At 34.6% G+C, this 22,681-nt stretch overlaps 1 protein-coding gene and 1 long non-coding RNA gene across 2 annotated transcripts; one reads left to right on the top strand and one right to left on the bottom strand.

The window, feature by feature from the left end:
* The first annotated feature begins 292 nt into the window (after window positions 1-292).
* Window positions 293-16,807, top strand: LOC123868300 (protein disulfide-isomerase). The gene is made up of 10 exons (XM_045910760.1): window positions 293-583; window positions 725-922; window positions 1,800-2,071; window positions 3,853-4,020; window positions 8,898-9,007; window positions 9,632-9,752; window positions 11,512-11,678; window positions 12,881-13,046; window positions 14,787-14,876; window positions 15,531-16,807. Exons 1-10 carry the CDS (start codon window positions 436-438, stop codon window positions 15,576-15,578), a joined length of 1,488 nt encoding a protein of 495 aa, XP_045766716.1. The 5' UTR covers window positions 293-435; the 3' UTR covers window positions 15,579-16,807.
* A 955-nt stretch (window positions 16,808-17,762) lies between these two features.
* On the bottom strand, window positions 17,763-19,626 carry LOC123868329. Its single transcript, XR_006796628.1, has 2 exons — window positions 18,619-19,626; window positions 17,763-18,389 (listed from the first exon to the last, which is right to left on the bottom strand). It is a non-coding gene; the product is annotated as an uncharacterized LOC123868329 (long non-coding RNA).
* Window positions 19,627-22,681: the final 3,055 nt, after the last annotated feature.

Here is a 22,681-nt window from a genome sequence, read left to right as displayed (position 1 = left end):
TTAAAGCTGGCATAGGAAACCTAAAATTGAGATAAAATTAACTACATGGCTTTATAATTTTAGTCACTAAGGCTAAGCCACGGCTAAGCCCGCACAGCATTTCTCCGCGCAATTTTTCCCAAAGAATTCTGTATAATCAACCTAGTTTATATTATTCATATTCTGTGCAAATGCATGGCTAATGCAGAATGGTGCGAAACACGTGCGAAATGTGAGATGTCCGTGTGTACCTACCTTAAGTCATAACCATAAACAATGCATGTCACAGTAATTAAAAAAAAAAACAATCTGACCAATCACCGCCAAACACACGATCGACGCTGCCACGTCAAGTGAGACTGTGCAAGTGTGAATGAAGTGGCAGTTTCGGCATTTTGAAGAAATTCGTCTTCCGTAAAAAGTTACTAGTTGTAATAGGACCATCGGAAATTGAAGATGCGTGCTTTGTTCTTAACAGTAGCGATAGCCCTGCTGGGTGCTGCGCTCGGAGACGAAATTCCCACCGAAGATAATGTACTCGTACTTAGCAAATCCAATTTCGACGATGTTATTTCTTCAAACGATTACGTTCTAGTTGAATTCTGTGAGTATCTAGCCCACTTTAATGATATTAGATGATATCTTATCTATGACATGGTTTAAAGTTTAATAATTGTTGGTTTTTTCTACAATGTGATGTGCCGGGCGGCATTGCGATTGTAACGTGAATATGTCTACCTCACAGATGCACCATGGTGCGGCCACTGCAAATCCCTCGCACCGGAGTATGCCAAAGCTGCCACGAAACTGTTGGCGGAAGAATCTCCCATCAAGCTGGCAAAGGTTGACGCAACCCAAGAGCAAGACCTTGCTGAGTCATACAAAGTCAAGGGTTACCCTACTCTAATTTTCTTCAAGAAAGGAAGCACTGCCGACTATTCTGGTAAGTTCGTTTATTGCATATGTATTGTTCATGAATCTTTAAATTTCGAATTTTTATTCATGTAAAAATTCCATACTCTATTGAACCACATGTCATAAAAATGGAAATGAAAGCATTTTATATAATTTTCTATATCTAGGTGAAGTTCAAGTGATAATGAAATCACTTTTTTAATTAGTCATAACTATTTTTAATCACATGGTCATAGAAAATGTATGTTGATAAACATGTTCTCAGCTATTATAATGCTTTATTAGTTATAATTACCTTGAAAGTAGTGTGAACAATATGGAATCATAATTTTAAAACATACAATTTTGTGGACATAATTTTATGTGTTATGAGTTATAATGCTGTAATTTAACCAAATATAGTAGGGCTTTAGCCTATGTCTGTCTCAGTAATTCTATTTCTGTGCCAAATAGACAATTTCTATGACTTGGTCTATGTGAATTTTGGTTTTTAAAAATCCTATGGAAATTCCTTTAGAATGAATTATCTGGGAGAAAAAGTAGGCTATATATTTTTGGGATGTAAGCTATATTTGTACTAAATTTTGTCAAAATCAGTTAAAAGTATAGGCCATAAAAAGATAAAGCTAGACAGGCATGTTTTTACATTTGTTATTATTAGTATTGACTAGCTGATGCCTGCGACTTTGTTCGTGTGGATGTAGATTTTTTAAAAATCCAGTGAGAACTTTGATTTAAAAAAAAAAACTTTGATTTGATAAAAAGTAGCCTATGGGCTAAGGGTATAATCCAGGGTATAATCTAACTCCATTCCGAATTTTAGCCTATATTATGATATATGTGTGATTAAACACAGATTAAAAGTTATGATTTTACAATAATAGTGAGTAAATTTTTTCAAACAGGTGGTCGTCAAGCTGATGACATTGTCGCTTGGCTGAAGAAGAAGACTGGCCCACCAGCACTTGAAGTTGCCTCAGCAGAGCAAGCCAAGGAACTGATTGCAGCCAACCCTGTCATCGTATTTGGTTTCTTCACTGACCAAGGCTCAGAAAAGGCTCTGGCCTTCCTGAACACAGCTAGCCTGGTCGATGACCAAGTCTTTGCCATTGTCACTGATGCGAAAGTCATCGAAGAGTTGGAGGCCCAGCCTAATGATGTTGTGCTCTTTAAGAACGTAAGTAACAATTATCGGGAACCAGGGTGGAATTATTATTATTTTTAGGGAGCTTATTGAATCTAATATCTATCTATAAAATCTATTCAATAGGGTTTCTCTGTATCTATTGGCATGGAATTGACTTAAGCAGATTCAACTTGCGTAAAGCCCATTATATGTATGATATGCACAATTTGTCGGTATCAATTCAGGTTTTTAAAAATCTTGTGGGAACTATTTGATTTATCAGAATAAAAGTAGCTTATTTCACTCTGCTCAACTACATAAGTGTTGATAGAAATGGGGAGACCTTTAATTGTGTTTACATTATAGAATTCATTTACTGGGTACATATTTATAAGCAAATCTATACTTATATTATTATGAATAAAATCATTTTAATCATGGACCTTATTAAGTAATTTTGAAATTATTAAATCAGATTGTTATCCTCATAGGTTGTAAGGTTGGTTAATTGTAATTTAAAAAGCGATAACACAAACAGCCATAATACAAAGAAATCACAATTAGGTACCCTATTAATCCTTTAAGTATAATACTTGACAGTTCGAGATGGCAACCAGTGTATAAGACTGGAGAACAACCCTACGCCACGCGGGGATCTGTGGAGCATCCCCATCCCAATTGCCATCTCGACCTGTCGTGTACTATAGACATAGTAATTAAATTACGATTTTGAAATTGTTACTTTAATTAAAAAGTGTAAGTAATAAAATATTTTTATAACATTATTTTAATAGTTTTAACACAATCTGACTGATTATCAACAAATCATTCAACAAAATCTATTTTATCTTGTATAATACTGAAACACTTTTGTTATTTACTAATATCATCTTATGACTCCTTATACTTCCAAGTTCAACACATCTTTTGAAGTCAAAGTTGGCAGTTGTAACTTATACATATATATGTGTCAAGTTAGGTGTCAGAATTGTGTTTCAATTGATGCCACACATAACTAATAAGGATTCCGTTTTTTGCCATTTGGCTACGGAACCCTAAAAAGTGGCATCATCATCATATAATTTTAATTTAAAAAATTAAAATAAATAGTTTTTACTTAATGTACACGTCAATAAGTAATAATTTCGTTCATTGGAATGATAAGACATCTAAATATGTTTCTTATCAGGTCACCCGTGTCACATGATGGTTTTTCTTTTAAATTTTTCTGTTTTAATTTATATAAGTTTGATGAATATGTTTGACAATTTATTACAACTGTGCAATATTAATAATGCATACTTACTTAAATTTTCATACCAAAATAGCTGTAATTATATATTATTATGTATAATAAATAAGCAATAATTAAAAAAATTAAAATGCATAGTAACCCTGCTGCATAGTGTCTACATAGGGATTACCCATACACCCAAATCTGTTCAGACATTTAGAAGTTATGGTGGAATAAAAAAACTCACATACATACCTAGATGAACCCTGAAAACATTACACTACTTTTTTTGAGCAGTTGTCTAAAAAATTGTAAAACAAATATTTCTGTATAAATATTAGGTTGAATTTATCACAACAGATTATACTCATTTCTTTAGTTTGTATAATTGCTTATAATTTATTCATTGAAACTTGAGTTTCTTAGTTCTTCATATAAATGTTATACAAAATAATAATCTTTATATTCTCCAAAAAATTAACTCCTAAAATAACTCCTGAAATAGGGTTTAAGGGGATATAAAAATAAAGTTTCTGCTATTACCAAGTATTATTTTATTATTGTTAATATATATTGATTATAATATTCTTGTACACAGTTCGAAGACCCACGAGTCAAGTATGAAGGTGCTGAATTCAACGAGGACCTATTGAAGACCTGGGTATTCGTCCAAAGCATGCCCACCATTGTGGAGTTCTCCCACGAGACTGCTTCCAAGATCTTCGGAGGACAGATCAAATACCACCTGCTTCTCTTCCTGTCCAAGGTAAGCTTAAGATCTTGTACAAGTCACCTAAGTTCAATCTTGTTATCACAGATAAACTTAGTAGTAGTATCATGTAGCAATTGCATAGTTTTGGACCCATACCTCTTGTTTGTTGTGTGATAAAACTTAAAGCCTTATCTAATTATTGTACAAATCATGCCTGCGTGGAATGGTGCCAAGAGTACTGGCTGCACTTCCGCGCTGAACAGCCATTTTGGCAAATCCCCTTTGGGTAAAAAAGAAAAGAGATGCCATGCCCTTTGGGCAAAAAAGAAATTCTATTTTTTTGATTTTTTATACCTACTTAAAAAATCTTATAATTGTTTGCAACTTCCTAAATAACAGTAACATGTTATTATTACTTAAAGTAAAATGGCGTGCAAAAAATTGACCTAATAATTATCACCATTTCATTGTTTCATAACAATTATAGCTATTTCTGTTGTGAATAATCTTTAAACTAAAATAAATTGATCGGGAAGGAAATACATTACTTAAGACTTGTCATGAGATTGTCTATAAAAGAATAAGCCATACCTAATGATTATTTATTCAAAATGCAATAATACCAACATCTACATTTATCATGCCATTAAGGTCTATACAATTTGTTGATAAAAAGCACAATGAAACTGGTATAATTGGGACATTGTCTCTTAAGAGTAAACTATTGATTTCACATTTATTATTATTTCAATTGTTTATACAATAGGTACAAAACTAATATTTACACATGGTACTAGTAGAGTAGTTTGAGTCTTTCTACAAGACTAAAGTTTATTGTCAATGCATCCGATATATAAACCAATATTATCGCTATCAAAGATCTATCATTTAATGATTTATTAATGTGCACTTTGATTATTATCAAATTCAGCATAACAAGAACAAGTTATGAACAAGTTTCTTGTTAATTTTAATAAATTAACTATAATTAGATAGGCATTACGTTTGACCAAAATATCACCATAAATTTTTTGAGCTACATTCGAAGACAAGCTATTAAAAAACAAGTTTTATTAATGCACAAAACAATCAAGTCTATCACAAAATATTTTGTGTTATCAAATTTTGTATTAGTAGAACTAATATAAAAAAAACGATACGTAAATTAAATCGATAAGGCATAAACACAAGTTTAAAATGCTACTTTTTAACACAGACAATAGTCTTAGCATGGATAAAAACTTGAAGAGTGACATAGGCTACTTTTTATCCTGGGAAAATTAAAGACGTAGGCATGTCATTTTTCAAGCCCTTCAATCACGCAGCAAAAGATCAAAGTGACTTTTGTGTAGATATAGTAAAGAGTGATATAGAATACTTTTTATTCCGGGAAAACAAAGAGTTCCCACAAGATTAAAAAAAAAATCTAAATCCACGCAGTCAAAGTAGCAAGCATCATGTATGTTAAAACTAAAAAACCGGCCAAGTGCGAGTCAGATTCGCGCACTGAGGGTTCCGTACTCGGATATTTTTTCCAACATTTTGCACGATAAATCAAAAACTATTATGCATAAAAATAAATAAAAATCTGTTTTAGAATGTACAGGTAAAGCCCTTTCATATGATACCCCACTTGGTATAGTTATGTTACTTTGAAAATTGAAACATATTTTAGTTTTTTTTAAATGACGTGACCATAAATTCGCGATTTTCAGATTTATTCCTGTACTTGTGCTATAAGACCTACCTACCTGCCGAACCTAGGTCAACGGGAAGTACCCTATAGGTTTCTTGACAGACAGACAACAAAGTGATCCTACAAGGGTTCCGTTTTTCCTTTTGTGGTACGGAACCCTAAAAAGCCTGTAAAATAATGACGTGGCATAAGCTTTATGTGGCCTAGTAACTAGTTATGTGAGACAACGAAGTATGCGGCGAATAAATAAGTATAACGGCACTTTATAGCCATACCTACCTACTCAGTCACGACTATTCACTCATCAGAAATAACCTTGACTCTAAGTAAAAGGTATTTTCGATTGTTATTCTAAAACCGAAAACTGACTCATATTTTAATTAAATGTTGTAAATTAATAAATGCTATGCCTTCACTTAGAACTTCGTAATGTTACCAACACTATTCTCATCAGTTAGTAGGGGTTGTCACACCTTGACAACCCCTACTAACTGCAAAGCATTTGGACAGCGGCCTAAAAGAAACGCCTGACGCGACATTCATTTTACCAACATAATTCTCATCTATGAGTGCAATTGAGTAGGGGTTGTCACACCTTGACAACCCCTACTAACTGCAAAGCATTTGGACAGCGGCCTAAAAGAAACGCCTGACGCGACATTCATTTTACCAACATAATTCTCATCTATGAGTGCAATTGAGTAGGGGTTGTCACACCTTGACAACCCCTACTAACTGCAAAGCATTTGGACAGCGGCCTAAAAGAAACGCCTGACGCGACATTCATTTTACCAACATAATTCTCATCTATGAGTGCAATTGAGTAGGGGTTGTCACACCTTGACAACCCCTACTAACTGCAAAGCATTTGGACAGCGGCCTAAAAGAAACGCCTGACGCGACATTCATTTTACCAACATAATTCTCATCTATGAGTGCAATTGAGTAGGGGTTGTCACACCTTGACAACCCCTACTAACTGCAAAGTATTTGGACGGGCTAAAAGAAACACCCGACGCGAGTATTCGATGTTTGTCTATCTTATAAAATGATTTATAAGCATATTATAGCTAACATATCAATTATCAACTGCAACGTACCAACAACTCGAATGCTAGAAACTTGATATTTTGCATGTACGTTTTTTCTTTAACGTAGACATCAGCTAACAGTTTGATAGAAATAGAAAGTTTTCATTCAAATAAACTTTTAACAGTATTTTTAACTCGTCAAGTGAATCTATACCACTGAAGAAGAATTATTGAAGACAAGTGTAAATTAAAAATGAATAACACCCCCTACAAGTGAAGGTTCCTAATTTAACCGATAACCGAAGGAACCGATTTCCTTGGATTATCACACACATTAGAGAACACTCTCGATCAAGCTACCTTTCAAACAAAAATAAAACTAAATTAAAATCGGTTCATTAGTTTAGGAGAGTTACGATGCCACAGACAGATACACAGATACAAACGTCAAACTTATAACACCCCTCTTTTTGGGTCTAGGTTTAAAAAATTGATTTAACTCAGAACCTAAATAATAGAATCTAAAATAACGGAAACACCATTTCTCTGGTTACTTACTACAATTTCGCTGAGAATATTATATGCATACAATACTGACACGTGAAAGTATAATTTATCTCCATATCAAGTGTCTGATCTCAGAGCTATTCATACAACAACGTCGGCACAGTTAAGCCAGCTTTCGATTCTAGGTCGAGTTTTTACAGTTACTTGCGTCTAAGTTTGAACGCAACTGTATTGAGATTAAAGTAAAAGTATGTACAGCTAAAGTTAATAGTAAAGTAAACCTATTCTAAAATTCCATACCTACTCAGGTACTAATATTATAAATGCGAAAGTGTGTTTGTCTGTCTGTTAGCTAGTTTAAACCGGTTTTGACGAAACATACAGGAATCGCACGCATCTCGGAAAAAAACTGGCCAAGTGCGAGTCAGACTCGCGCACTGAGAGTTCCGTACTCGGGTATTTTCTCCAACATTTTGCAGGATAAATCAAAAACTATTATGCATAAAAATAAATAAAAATCTGTTTTAGAATGTACAAGTAAAGCCCTTTCATATGATACCCCACTTGGTGTAGTTATCTTACTATGAAAATTGAAACATTTTAATTTTTTTTAATGATGTAACCACAAATTCGCGGTTTTCAGATTTATTCCTGTACTTGTGATATAAGACCTACCTACAGTTAAAATTTCATGATTCTAGGTCAACGGGAAGTACCCTATAGGTTTCTTGACAGACAGACAGACAACAAAGTGATCCTATAAGGGTTCCGTTTTTCCTTTTGAGGTACGGAACCAACAAACAAACACACTTTCGCATTTATAACATTAGTAGGATTATCGTTTTTTAACGCTGATATAAAGTAGGTAGCAATTTTTTATGTGCAATATCAAGTTTAAGCTAATATAAAATTACCGATTTTATTACTATCACGAACAATGTCGCTTCCATTTAGATAAAGAGTAATCAACGTTCAAAGTTTATTGACCTACGCTGCTCGGTTTAGTTGACGTAATAGAATTCTAATGTAATTCAAGTAAAACACCACCATATTTAGATTTCCCTAGGCATTTCTCACGTCTAAAAGTTAAAGAAAGTGGAGGATACAGAAACCACGGAAGCTGACGTAGTAATTCATTTAATTAATTAATTGATAAACTCAAAACCCATCAATTTATGATGATATATTTCTTTCTTCTTTTTTAAAAAGAATATTAGCCATGCTAATCATGACTAATCCTCCCCTTTCCCCTCCAATTAAGCGTGAAGCTTGTGCCAGGAGTGGGTACGACAATAGTGCAACAAGTGGGGTGTGAACCGCCGACCTTTCGGAATTCAGTCCACTCCTCAACCGTTGAGCTATCGAGGCTCTAAATTAGTTTATTTCTCTATTTATTAGTGATAATGCGTAATGACCAAAGCATAAGTCTCAGCATAAAAAGTTAACCTCTACTTACCTTACAACTAGTGGCTTTTACGACCTAATGATCGTGGTCCCTTCGATGCTATTATAACAGATTTCATTTTTTAGAAATTCCGTGGTAACTCTTTGATTGTCCGGGATAAGTGTCTATGTAGGCATGCAAAAATCACATCCATCCGTTCCTCCGTTGCGACGTGGTTGAAGGATAAACCAACAAAGCGATATCAAAACCCTGTCGCATTTATAGTAATGATGTCTTTTTTTGTTTCTGCTAGAAAAATGGTGACTTCGAAAAGTACCTGGACGAGCTGAAACCCGTGGCCAAGACCTACCGCGACAAGATCATGTCCGTAGCCATCGACACCGACGAAGACGACCACCAGAGGTATTACCTTTTTTAAAAGCTGTTTATTAGTTTTAGAGACGTAGGCTCTCTGCGTTTTTTTCGCCTTTCAACGGAGGTGTTGTTTGAAATAAGAAAATGTTTGAGCTAATTCCACCTTCCCTTTTAAATATTAGATGGATTTGTTTGATGTGTCAGTGTGTTGAAATTGGTAACTGATTTTTCAGCTCCTGCTAACCGTCCGATTGAAGTGTTTCACAAACGTGTGGTTTGGATGACAAGATATATTATAGTCTTTATGGGACTTCCATTTGTCCTTACATAAGTAACACAACATAGTATGAAAAGTTGCTTTTCGCCCTCTGTAAACTATGCAACAGATTTTAATGCGGATTTCATCAATAGATAGAATGATTAAAGAGGAAATTTTACAGATATAACTTAATAATGTTTCGCGTTAATTTGTTGAAATGTGACGATATTTGTTCAAGATATCCGAGGAAATCAAGAATCCATCCAACCATCTTTCATTGAAAATGCTGTCTTATTTTTTAAAAATATATAACAAAATAACCACACTGACACCATATTAGTATCTACATTGCACCCGTGCGAAGCCGGGGCAGGTCCTTAGTCTTTTATAAAACACGAACTGTTTTTCACCAGAATCCTGGAGTTCTTCGGCATGAAGAAAGACGAAGTTCCGTCCGCCCGCCTCATCGCGCTGGAGCAAGACATGGCCAAGTACAAGCCCGCCACCAACGAGCTCAGCGCCAACGTTGTGGAGGTGAGCCATTCCATAGCCTATATACACATGTTTATGTAATGCTTAACTTCTAGAGCGCTCTGAAGTAGTGACAAGTAGCGTCGCATTAGTAATAAATAGGTATCAGCGAGGAAACGGCGAGGAGCGGAAGCTGAGTTGAGTATACTACACCCACTCATCCCGCGTATTTTTTGCGGGCCGGGGTAAAGGATATAAGGTAAAGGATTGCAATAGATTGATTGATTGATTGAAAGGACTGTACATAACAGTCGATTGTGCTGGTTGAACCGTTAAACCAGACGGAAACTGGTTGGATAACCGAGTTTGGCCTTCGTTCCATCTGTGTCTTGAGAGCACGTTAAACCGTCGGTCCTGGTTATTATCGTTAACATCTAATAATAACCTTTGTGATGGCCTAGTGGTTAAAACGTCTCCCTTCTATTCGAAAGGTCTGTGGTTCGATCCCGGGCACGCACTTCTAACTTTTCGGAGTTATGTGCGATTTAAGCAATTCAATATCACTTGCACTAACAGTGAAGGAAAATATTGTCAGGAATGTTCCATCCATGAAGGAACATGCCTGAAAGTTCTCCATATCTTGGGAACATCTCAAAGGTGTGTGAAGTCTGCCAATCCGAACTTGGCCAGCGTGGCTGACTACGGTCCCAAACCCTTCTCATTCTCAGAGAAGACATGTGCTCCGTAGAGAATCGGCAATAGGTTGATATTATTTTTATCAAATTATACTATGCTAAAAAACCGGCCAAGAGCGAGTCAGACTCGCGCACTGAGGGTTCCGTACTTGAGTATTTTTCCAACATTTTGCACGATAAATTAAAAACTATTATGCATAAAAAATAAACGGACGGACGGACAGACAGACAACAAAGTGATCCTATAAGGGTTCCGTTTTTCCTTTTGAGGTACGGAACCCTAAAAAGTGGCACTAATCCAGTATTTTCAAAGCAAATGCAATGGAGCTCGCAAATTGGCAGTGACATAAATGATTTATCACATTTGCACGGATGTTATGCACGCAAGCGCGTTAATTGCATGTTTTGCGTGCAGAAATAAGCGATCATAATCGTACTTGTACTTCAATAGTACTGTGTTGTTTAAGTAAATCGTCTTATTAATAGAATGTGTTCTTTTGCTTACGAAAATAGTAATAAAAGTTAGGTAGGTATTCTATAAAGCTAATTCAGACATACAAAAGCCGCAAGAAATATTGTACATTGACCTTTAGAAAGATGCTTCTGCTTCGTATAGTGTTGTGTCTGTCACTCAAACCTATGTGACGTTTTGTCGGATTGTTAAATCTTGGATTACCCCTAGTGCTTAAATATCTAATACTAGAGGATGCCCGCGACTTCATCCGCGTGGATTTAGGCTTTTAAATATCCCGTGGGAACTGTTTGATTTTCCGGGATAAAAACTTTAAGCTTATGTCAATTACAGGGACTCAAGCTACCTCGGTACCAAATTTCATATAAATCGGTTAAGTGGACGGGTTTTTGGGAATCCTGGGGAACTCATTGATTTTCTGAGATAAAAAGTAGCCTATGTCTGTCCCCGGGATATAAGCTAACCCTGTACCAAATTTCATCAGAATTGGTTAAACTGTTGGGCCGTGAAAAGGTAGCAGACAGACAGACACACTTTCGCATTTATAACATTAGTATGGAAGTATGGATTTGACAGATGCTGATTCAGGATCAAACCTAGAGCTCGCTCACTCTAGTCGTCTAACAACGGTACTAACCTAAGCATTTGTTTACAGGAATTCATCCAGTCATTCTTCGCTGGCACACTGAAACAACACCTGCTAAGTGAAGACTTGCCAGAAGACTGGGCGGCCAAACCCGTCAAGGTCCTCGTCGCCTCCAACTTCGACGATGTCGTGTTCGACAGCAGTAAGAAGGTCCTCGTCGAGTTCTATGCTCCTTGGTGAGTCTATGGCTAAGATCTATAGAGCGCACTTTACTTTACTCAGACTTAACATTGCGTTAACAGGGCTCTCTCCGTCACTCACTCCATACAATCGTTGTCCCAATTTCATTTGAATATTAAGCAACCAAAATCCATGAAAATTTGCAGACATATTCTAGAAACTAATATCTGTGCCTGTGGTGTTTTAGTTTTTTTTTTAAATATGTAGTTTTAAAATTACAGGGGATCAAAGATTTGTATGTGAATTTTTAAGACCGCGTAACTTTGAAACCGAATATTTTAACGGAAATCTGGAAAACCACAGGCATAGATATTAGTTCCCGGAATATTTTTACAAAATTCCATTGAGTATGATTGGTTAGTATTCAATTGAGAGACGAACTATGTTTATATGGAGCGAGTGACGGAGAGACCCCGCTTAAAACGAGAGACTAGTCGCACCCTTAGTGTCACCCTAACTAACTAACTTCACCTTCAGTTTCACCTATATTCAAAGACAATAGACCTACAATCTTAGGGTTACTAAGTACGGCTTTACATAGTAAATGTATTCATTACGTCAGCGTCCCAGGGTGCCAAGTGGCAACAAGAAAATTTATTCAGCGTCCTATGATAAGAAGAATTAACATAAATTGAGTTGTCAAGCCATCGGGCAATTTCATGACGTCTTAGTTACGGGCCATTGAATACGTTGTAACGAATTTGTTTCACAACACACTTGGGCAAATACTATGTTCGTATTATTTAAAATAATTAAATATATTTGTTCTTAGTCAACTGTAATGTCAAAAGTAAGATTCAACCTTAAATGGACTAAATCATACTTTTGACATCACAATTGACACAAAAAGCAAATATGGCGAGTGAGTTTTCAAAATTATTCACTATACTTTGTATGGTCAAGTGTATAATTTTACAGTTTGACTACCTCGTCGGTCTTGTTATTTAGGTTATTCGACTGCAGATCATGAGGTTTGAATCTGAAGAAGAAATTGTCATTACCATTTGAAATTGGGCGGTTAACCGACTAACTGCGTTACCCAGAGGCTTAGTAATAGGATCCCATTTGGCACTCTTTGGGTACAAAACCCTAAAAAGGGTAATCTCTTGTACGATGGTACGGAACCATTCTTGGGTAACCCTGACTCGCACTTGACTGGTTTCTTTGAGTCTCATTCTAATGTACCCGCATTGAACAGGTGCGGACACTGCAAACAACTTGTGCCCATCTATGACAAGCTCGGAGAACACTTCGAGAAGGACGAGGATGTGGTGATCGCCAAGATCGACGCCACTGCCAACGAGCTGGAGCACACCAAGGTCACCTCCTTCCCCACCATCAAGCTCTACACCAAGGACAACCAGGTGAGTCACTGGCTTTATCTATTTGGCTAATTGAAAAGAGCAACCGCCGAGTTTCTTGCTGGTTCTTCTCAGTAGGAACGGCATTCCGAACCAGTGGTAAATTATTTGACAATTCAAAAGCACTTATAAAAGTTTATTTGAATAAAAATCTATTCTATTAGCCTATTCTATTAGCTATAGCGCCTTCGGGGTAGTGAGAAAGATTAGGTTGACACTGATTCACGTTCAAGTTCACGGCCATGGAGGGTTTGGGCAGTACTTGAAAAGTTTCAAATGTAAGGACGACTCAGCCTGTGACTGCGACCCAGCAAACGAGGAGTCGGTGTTACACCTGCTTCTGGACTGCCTCACTCAAGTGCCAAGAGAACCTTGTCGGACTGTATCTATCTCTGAACTGCTTCAGTGGTCTAGTGGTTCAATTCCCAGGTTGGGCCTAAAATAAGGTTTTTACGATAAGAAATTAATACAAATGATTTAATTGCTTAGTTGGGTTAGTGATCCAAAAATTAACTCTTAGGCTGAGATCTATGAGCGCACTTTGATTTGCTCAGACTGAAGACACTGTTAAAACTAGACAGCGTTATTACCACTAGCGTAAATGTCTCGTTTTAACTTAAACTTAAGTCTAAGCAAAGTCGAAGTGCGCTCTATGGATCTCAACTTTTAAGATTACATTGTGAACATGTTTTTTTGTTTGATAACTATTATGTAACTGACATAATTTTATTTTTTGGAAAATATTACAATACAACTTAAAGCTGTTTTTATCTAATTACTGTATAAATCGTGCCTGCGTGGAATGGAGTCATTAATACTGGCTGCATTTCCGCACTGTACAGCCGTGCTGATACTTTGCGCAAAAGATGAGGGATTTTTAATAGAGAATTTTTATTAAAAAATGCATAGGAAGTTACTAAAATTTTTTGTCATTAGCAGTTTGGCGATAGTCGTGACCGCACTATAACTGTAGAGTTAATTACATATTTCATTAACATAATAATAATTATAGCTCTACAAATTACTCCCTATCTTAGTTTATTAGCGATAAGAAAGCCATTAAAATAATACACTTTGTGGCTTCGGTTAGCAGTAATTATTTCTAAATAAAGCTAAGCCTTATCTTCACGGAGTAAATTCATTTGTTACGCATTGATAACTTTAACCAGTTATTGATAAAATTATTGAGTTGATTTCAATCGGTAGTTGTTATAATTTTCAGTACCTACCCAAGTAAAATTTTACGATGGTTGTATAATTATGGAAGCGGTGTTAGGGCCCAGTGGTTAAAACGTAGGCCTTTCTTGTCTAGGAGGTCGGCGGTTTTATCCCGGGCACGCACCTTTAACTTTTCGGAGTATGTGCGTTTAAGCAATTAAATATCACTTGCTTTAACGGTGATGGAAAGCATCGTGAGCAATCCTGCATCCTAAAAATTCTCCATAATGTTTGTGAAGTGTGCCAATCAATACTTGGCCAGCATGGTGGTCTATGGCCTAAGCCTTTCTCATTCTGAGAGGTTTTTCTCCTGCGAGATAAGCTGACGCTTCATAACAATCATGCTCAATAAAAAGCAATGATGATGTCTAGGTCGGAGCGTGCTTGCCTAGAAGATGCCTATTCACTCTTCCCTCGAAGGTGTTCAGGTTATACGTGGCAGGAAACACCGTGATCCGTGCTCAGTGGGCCAGCGTTAGGGTGAGATGATGTTTACTCTAATTGTTTATTTGACTTTGTGCTCAGGTCCGTGAGTACAACGGCGAGCGGACGCTGGCCGGCCTCACGAAGTTCGTGGAGAGCGACGGAGAAGGCGCCGAGCCTGTGCCCTCCGTGGTAAGTACAGAACCTCCCACCTTACATTATTTTATTTGGAAAACTTTATTGCACACACAAACATATATACAGAAAACATTAGAAGAAACTATACTAGATGGTGCAAAAGCGGCCTTATTGCTATAGCAATCTCTTACAGGCAACCTTTAGTGTACGGATTTAGTGAATTCACAACATGTGTGAACTAATATTAGTTACCTACATACCTCAGTCAATTTGACTTTCTTTATATGTAAAGGACCATCCGTTAGATGTGTATAATGTGTGCAAATATGGCCACTTAAGCGATGAGGTTTTGTTTGTGACCTCATTCTGTATCGATGGTATCAGTCACTATGAATTTGTCATGATTTCATAATATATAATGACCCATGACCCAGGGAAATGTTAACTCGAAGCCAACAACCCCTCATCTTGACTAAGAAGTTTGGGAATTGGGAAAGTCGTGCCCCCAAGCGATTTAGCGTTCCTGTACGATGCCGTGTAGAAATCAATCAAGGGTATGGGTTAAATGAAACTGCCATACCCCTTCCAAGTTAGCCCGCTTCCATCTTAGATTGCATCATCACTTACTATCAAGTGAGATCGCAGTCAAGGGCTAACTTGGATCAGAATAAAAAACAATGATATATTCAATATGCTTTTCTATTTCAGAGCGAAGACGAAGAGGACGACGACGCGGCGCCTCGGGACGAGTTATAAGCTCCTCACACTTCCATAGCGTAGTCTGCGTAGAATTAATTACTGTTAAGTGTGTCGCCACACGCGCCTAACCTCTCATAGTACACACTGAACTTGATTCCCTCCCTAACATACGCTAAATTCCGACTAGAATATCGAATCGTTGGCCGGAATTTTGCAACTATATGGGAGGGTCAAAACATCTCACAGTAAATTAAACTTTATTTTTTATACGTTCCGGTGTGTGGTAGCCCTTATAATATAAATCCAGTGCATTTCGTTTGATCTACTGTTAATAATAACTATATAATTTTTTATATACTTACTGTGTTGAGGTTGTATTCGAATTTTGTATTCGTTATGATGTTGAAACATTAACTTTTTAATTAATAAAAATGAAGTAGGAATTAGGGGTTCTAATTTTTTTCGAGAAATATTATAATTTAAATGAGGGTAGTTTGACGCTAGTTGACACATCTTCCAAATGAAGTTGAATCTATCGTAAATTGCATTATCTCCTATGACCTAAGTATAAAATTGTATTACAATAGTCATTCGACAAGCGCATTTTTTTTATTAAAGCCTACTAGCGTCAAAAGATTACTGTATTTTATTAATCTAAATAATGATATTTTTACGGAAATACTCTATCTATTTGTCATTATGTATTGTCCCATTTCTAATTCCATATAAAAATAATTCAATCCTTAATTTATTATTAAGAAAGTATAATTTATTTAGTATACATAATAAAATAACAGCAGCATAGGCTTATGTACAATGTTTATGTGTATTTATAATTTCTGTACCATAATAGCTTTTTTTTGTAACATTCCTATGAGTTATGAATTTTGAGTTACAATCGAACAAGTTTTAGTTTGCGCTAGTAAGAAAGATTGAGTAAAAAATTTTTTTTTATTTTTTTGTTAAATATTTATAACTGTAATATTATGTAATTTTATTCATCACAAAAACATATTTTTAAGGCGAAATTATACAAGTTTTGTTTTGTATATTTTTCTACGATTTAACCTTTTATTCTGTTAAATATTGAAAAAGTGTGAACGGTGCTTATGAAATTTGAATCTTAGTATTTTCTTAATGCCTAAAAATGTTTGATAATTCTGTAATTTTTTCTACTACATAACAACTTGTAAATATTCTTATGAATATAGTATTTGCCAAATCCACACTTGTGTATCTGTTGTGGATACAGAAATTGATAAATAATAAATAAATACTTATTATAATGATAAGATTTTTACTACACCTTATTTCAACCTAAAACGAGCACTATTTTATCTTACCGAATACGTAGTGGTGCATACTTTATGGAATCATTCACTCAATATTATTTGGATTGCAATTTTTATTTATAGTTCGTACACAATATGAACTTGAAAAAACTTTGTCAACGGTTCTATAATATGTAACTATATTCGTGCTACGCAATGCATGCTCCACTATATCCGATTAGATTTATCCTGCAAAATAGGAGCTTTGCAAATACCGAGTAGACGGGGTCTTACAGCACCAATCAGAGACGTAGATTCGTTGCAACAGTGCATACTGCATATAAATCAATTGCACTGATTAGGCAACCTTGATTTAAAGCGGTAACTGGGTAGGTTGGCAGACTTGAGGTCTAAATTTGACTGTATGCCTTCAAAGCAAGTAAATACAGGCAAGCGCGCTCCACCATAACCTCATCATTGCTTTCTTAAGCATGATTCGATAATCAAGCGCAAGTCTATCACGCAATAAATAAAACTATCAAAACGGACTAAGGCTGAGATCTACAGAGCGCGCTTTCTCTTTTCTCAGGCTTAAAATTTAGTTAAAACGAGACTGGTTATGTGAGAGATATATATTTCATTTTAACTCTGTCTTAAGGACCGGCGCACATATGGCGGAGCGCAGCGCAGAGCATGCCCGCGAAGTTTTCTAATCGCGTGACACATTACGCGAATTTCTACCAGAGAATGCGCGAGCACGCGCGGGACTGCGCGCGGATGTGCGCAATTGATTTTAGATATTATTTCAATGAGGACAATATCGATAATATTTTGACTGTGAAAAATGCTCCGCCATGTGTGCGCCAGCCCTAAGTCTAAGCAAAGTCTGTGTGCGCTCTATAGATCTCACCCTTAGTACAGGCAAAAGCTATCTCACAATGATATCATAGGCAGGTAATGAAAATAAAAATAGGTTTCCAAGATATTTAATTTATTATCTTAAAAATACAACGATTAAAACATAAAATAACTCTTTTAAATTATTAACATTAAGCTTGTTCCATTTTAAATTATCACATATAATTATAAACACCGAAATACATGAGACAAGTGGAATGGTTCAATTCAACAATCAAATTATAACATAACATATACATGAAGTTTAGACGAAAATAAAGAAATCTCGAGACAATATTATGAGAAGTTTTACGGCCGAAATTAATATTCATCTATGCGATGTCGATAAGTCCTAGTAGTCCTATTATTGTTAAATAAGACCAAGCTGTTCTTGACAAATAACAACATTGCTATGCAACCTATCGAAAGATTACGGATAGGATTATTAATATCGGCCGTTAACCGACATCAAAAAATGATTATTTATTCAGGTTACACGGTTTTTTCTTAAAAACTAGGTACTTGACTTATTTTTATGATCCCTTCACTGATTATTGTGATTAAACTTAAATTGAAATCGGTTTTGATTTTAATGTTATTTTATTATTTACAAACGTCGAGACATCAGCTTTGCGATTGTCAGGTCTAGACCATTTTCGGCCAATGCGTTTGGCAAAAGGCCAAGAATTCCGCCAAGATTCTTTGATGTTTGTATAATAATCTATTGAAGTCATAATATGGCCCTATAGGTCACATTCGCCGAATGCATTGGGGCCACTTGGCTCTTTAAGATGGCATGCAAATTATTGTTTGCCATTCAATAGGCTTTTGTCATGGCTCAATCTATTTTAGATCAGCTAGGTATTGAACACAGCCAACCACTTCGGCCTAAACTCTTCTCTCTTTACAAAACACACTCGAAAGAAAACTTGCCTATACAAATAACAAATTCTAATAACCGATGATAAATTAATCTCCAATAGGCGCATATAATATTACTTTTATCGGATCTTATCGTTTATTATTGAAAACAGAAATATCGAAACGAACTATTCTAGAAATCATGACATCTAAGATTCACGTATGTAAGTAGAATTTAATCATCCAAGAATATTCAAAATTAGGTTATTTATTATACTCATTAACACAGAGAATGATAAAATATGTTAAAAAGTTAGTGCAACTTCATTTTCAAAGAACTTATTAAATCCGCCGTGTTTACTGTTCAGTCTTCGATAAATAAAATAATCGGACCCGATAAAAGTATAAGTGCGAATATCCTTACATAAAAAGAATTGAGCGAAAATGGTAAAATTAGAAGCATGTGTAATAGATACTTTGGTACAAGGTAACATGGACAAATTGGTTATTCTGCTACATAAAGGATATCATATGGCGCACAGACTAAACAAAAAAAAGATAGAAAACAGCACAAAACTGACAGCTAGAACTTAATTGCCTCGAACTTTGCACTATTTGCTAAAAAATGTTTTAGCAAACTATCCTTTTATCGACCAATAACATTTGTAGGATGCATCGCTATTTGATGACATCATTACAATTTTTACTGACTTATTTTTGTGAACACGCGTGCGCGAGGTCTCCATCTACCTTTTTCTTTTGTCTGTGATAAAGATAGGCATAACAACTACAAGGCGGGATATGGTTGATTTATAAACCTTATTTCAAACTACGGATTATAATATATAATATTACATCTAAGTGTGAACAGTGACATTTAAAAGTAGGGTGAGCGATATTTATATATTATAATATTATATTTCCGTAGTTTGAAGGCAACTTTAACGTAGACATACACTTGTTTTAAGAGCCGAGTGAATATAAGTTTAAAGTATTTATACTGATTCAAGTTTCGCATGAAATATTTTTTACGCTCGTAAATATTAAATTATCGGCAACCTGGTACAAATTCAACTCAACAAGTGTAAATTAAAAATTTATAACACCCCCGACGATCCAAAGTATTTGAGTTTTCCAAAACATCATTTTCAAAATAAATAATTATGTATTTAGGCAACGTCCATCTTGACAGCTTGACATTTATCTATTGACATAATATTATGAAACTAACGGTTATCTAACCTTCTTTCCTACAAGAAAACTAGAAAAGAGCTGATAACTCTTAAACGGCTGAACCAATTTTTTTAGATTATAGCTAAGAACACTCTCGATCAAGCCACCTTTCCAACAAAAAAAACTAAATTAAAATCGGTTCATTCGTTTAGGCGCTACGATGCCACAGACAGATACACAGATACACAGATACACAGACACACAGATACACAGATACACACGTCAAACTTATAACACCCCTCTTTTTGGGTCGGGGGTTAAAAACAGATACTCTGAGTTATCCTATTTGTACTAACTTTACGATGTATGTCATTTAGGTAGGTATCTTCTTTTATCATATTGTTAAAATTGCTGACCAAAATATTTTCAAGAAAAGTTTGAAATAGTATAATACCTCAAACAAAATTTTCCACCGGTTCTTAGTGTATTTTAGTGTTAATTTAAATAAGCTCTTCTTAATAACACAAAAAAAAATTATACTGAAATTGAAATATGATTATATTCCATGATTTGATGTTTTATGTAAATGTGAAAATATTACACAAGAATTGATTGCAACAAAATAATACTATATTAGGTAATATGATACCTAAAACTCATTATAATTATATATATTTTATCACATAGTATCTACGCCATTTTTATACAATACTATATCAATGAAACTTTTATTTACAATGGAGTATTTGACATTTTCTTTGATGAAGTAATTACTTAAATTCGTCATTTTATTATTGTTTATAATGATTTAAATACAAATACATGACTCTGGCATGGTGATGGTGGATATGAAACATTCATTATATTGTTTTTGGGTTGTCATATATATCATATTTAAAAATTAACACATATTAATGGATACATTCATTAAGATATAACTATATTGATATCAATACTCATTACATTGTTTATTTTTGTGAATCTCTAATCTATCTGAACCTTAATTCTCAGTAATGTTTTTATGCCAGACAGGATCTAACCAAATACTCCTTTGTTATATAAAAAAGTTTTTTAAATGCTCCCGTGATCATCTACGCGTATCTTTTATATTAATAAATATTAATGAAACATTCCTTACGATTATACTATAATAGGTACTATCTTATAGTGTTGCTTATCGCTGAAATGCACTCATATAATATATCGCTATCAGTGGTATGTACCATTGAATACTTACCTACTTTATGTTGTTATTGCGAAAAGTATTATTTTTAAACTATGTAAGTATATTAAATTCTAATATATCTGATGTATTTTGACATATAAATAGTGTGTATTTCTGTCAAAATAAACACCACTGATCGCGACTGACTATAATAATGATCAAAATGCATTGAAATATTTTAAGCTGATTCAAATTATAACCTTGTATATGTAACAGTCATACAGGTATGTACGGTTTCAGTTTAGTTCAGAAAAATTTAGTTAGTAAAATTTTGAATTATATTGCAGTTGCAGAGAAAATTAGTTGAGGCCAAAGTTTTAAACCTGAGCCACAGGCGTGAGTTTTAAACAGCGCCGATAATTTAATTTTCAATGAGCACGTTTATCATATTATAACGTTTTTAAATAAAACAAGCTCAAACAAAAAAGTTTCAGCAACAACATATTCATGGACTGGCATATCATTTAAAAGTTTTTGCCTATTGATAACTAGTTCTATATTATATATCTAGATATAGAAAGGTATTGGGTGTTTTTTGTTTTGAATCAGCATAAAATATTTTGTATGTGAAAGCCAGGCACTGGTCGGCATGGTAAGACGTGCTATTTTCATGGAGCCTTATTATTTCGCACACAAAACTTAAACTAAACTAATTGTTCAGCCTGAAATCCCATTATTGTAAGTATGCACAGTATGGATAAATTAAGCTACTTAATGGTCAAAATTAAACATAATAAATATTTTTGTAATATGCCTATTGTCTATGTTATTTGGCTAAAAGCAGGGTTGACAGTATTTTAAACACACATGTTTTGAACTAAAAAAGAAAACAGATTTATTCCAACCCCTGTCAAAAGACACCATACCATTTTTGACACATAAAATCGTTGCTAACGATCAAAATTATTAATCAAACTATCCGTAATATGTCGATAGGTTATTTAGTGACATTGTTAATTGTCAAAGAAGATCATTCAATTTTTGACAAATAACAACGTTGGTAAGTAACCTATCCACAGATTACAGTTAAGATTGATCATTTGGCCTTAAGAAACATAGACAGATTAAAGATAGATTGAATTTATTAATTTCAGCCGATAGAAGGCAAGACGTATGCCAAACAAAGTAAACCTTATTATCAAGAAAACTAATATACTTACGGATAAAATTAATGTCATTCATTTCATAATTTATTCTTACTGGAAGAAAGATGGTATGATTTTTAGTCCTAATTTTACAGGGCTACCGTGATTTTCAAGCGCAAATATTTGAGTATGAAATATTTTGACATAGCTACAAATATTTCACACAAATAATGAAAGTAACTTAGTATAGTTGAAATTTTGTGTGGATATTCCAATACAAATTACATAATTCAATGCGCAACAGCATTATTAATAAATATGAAATATGTATAACGTAAACTATAAATTAACGCCGTCTGACGATTTCAATTCTATTGAATTAATTAAAAGGGATCATTCGTCTTTCAATATTTTTATGACAATTTTTAATAAAGTCCTACGGCATATGAACTTAATGCCATAAAAATTTAGTACTTATTTGTTTAGTTGCAAATCACCTACTGTTGGAACAGCAATTTAATTTTAAAGGTTCAAAAAATTACTAGCAATTCAACAAATTATTGAAAAAATAATAAATTACATTATTATTGGAAAAAATGCAATATTTCGTATTATAAATTATGCAATATTTCGTAACTAATAACAATT

Source organism: Maniola jurtina, chromosome 9 (assembly GCF_905333055.1).
Source record: "Maniola jurtina chromosome 9, ilManJurt1.1, whole genome shotgun sequence".
Lineage (NCBI taxonomy): Eukaryota > Metazoa > Arthropoda > Insecta > Lepidoptera > Nymphalidae > Maniola > Maniola jurtina.
Note: the sequence above shows the minus strand (reverse complement) of the source record. Positions and strands in the feature narration are given on the sequence as shown.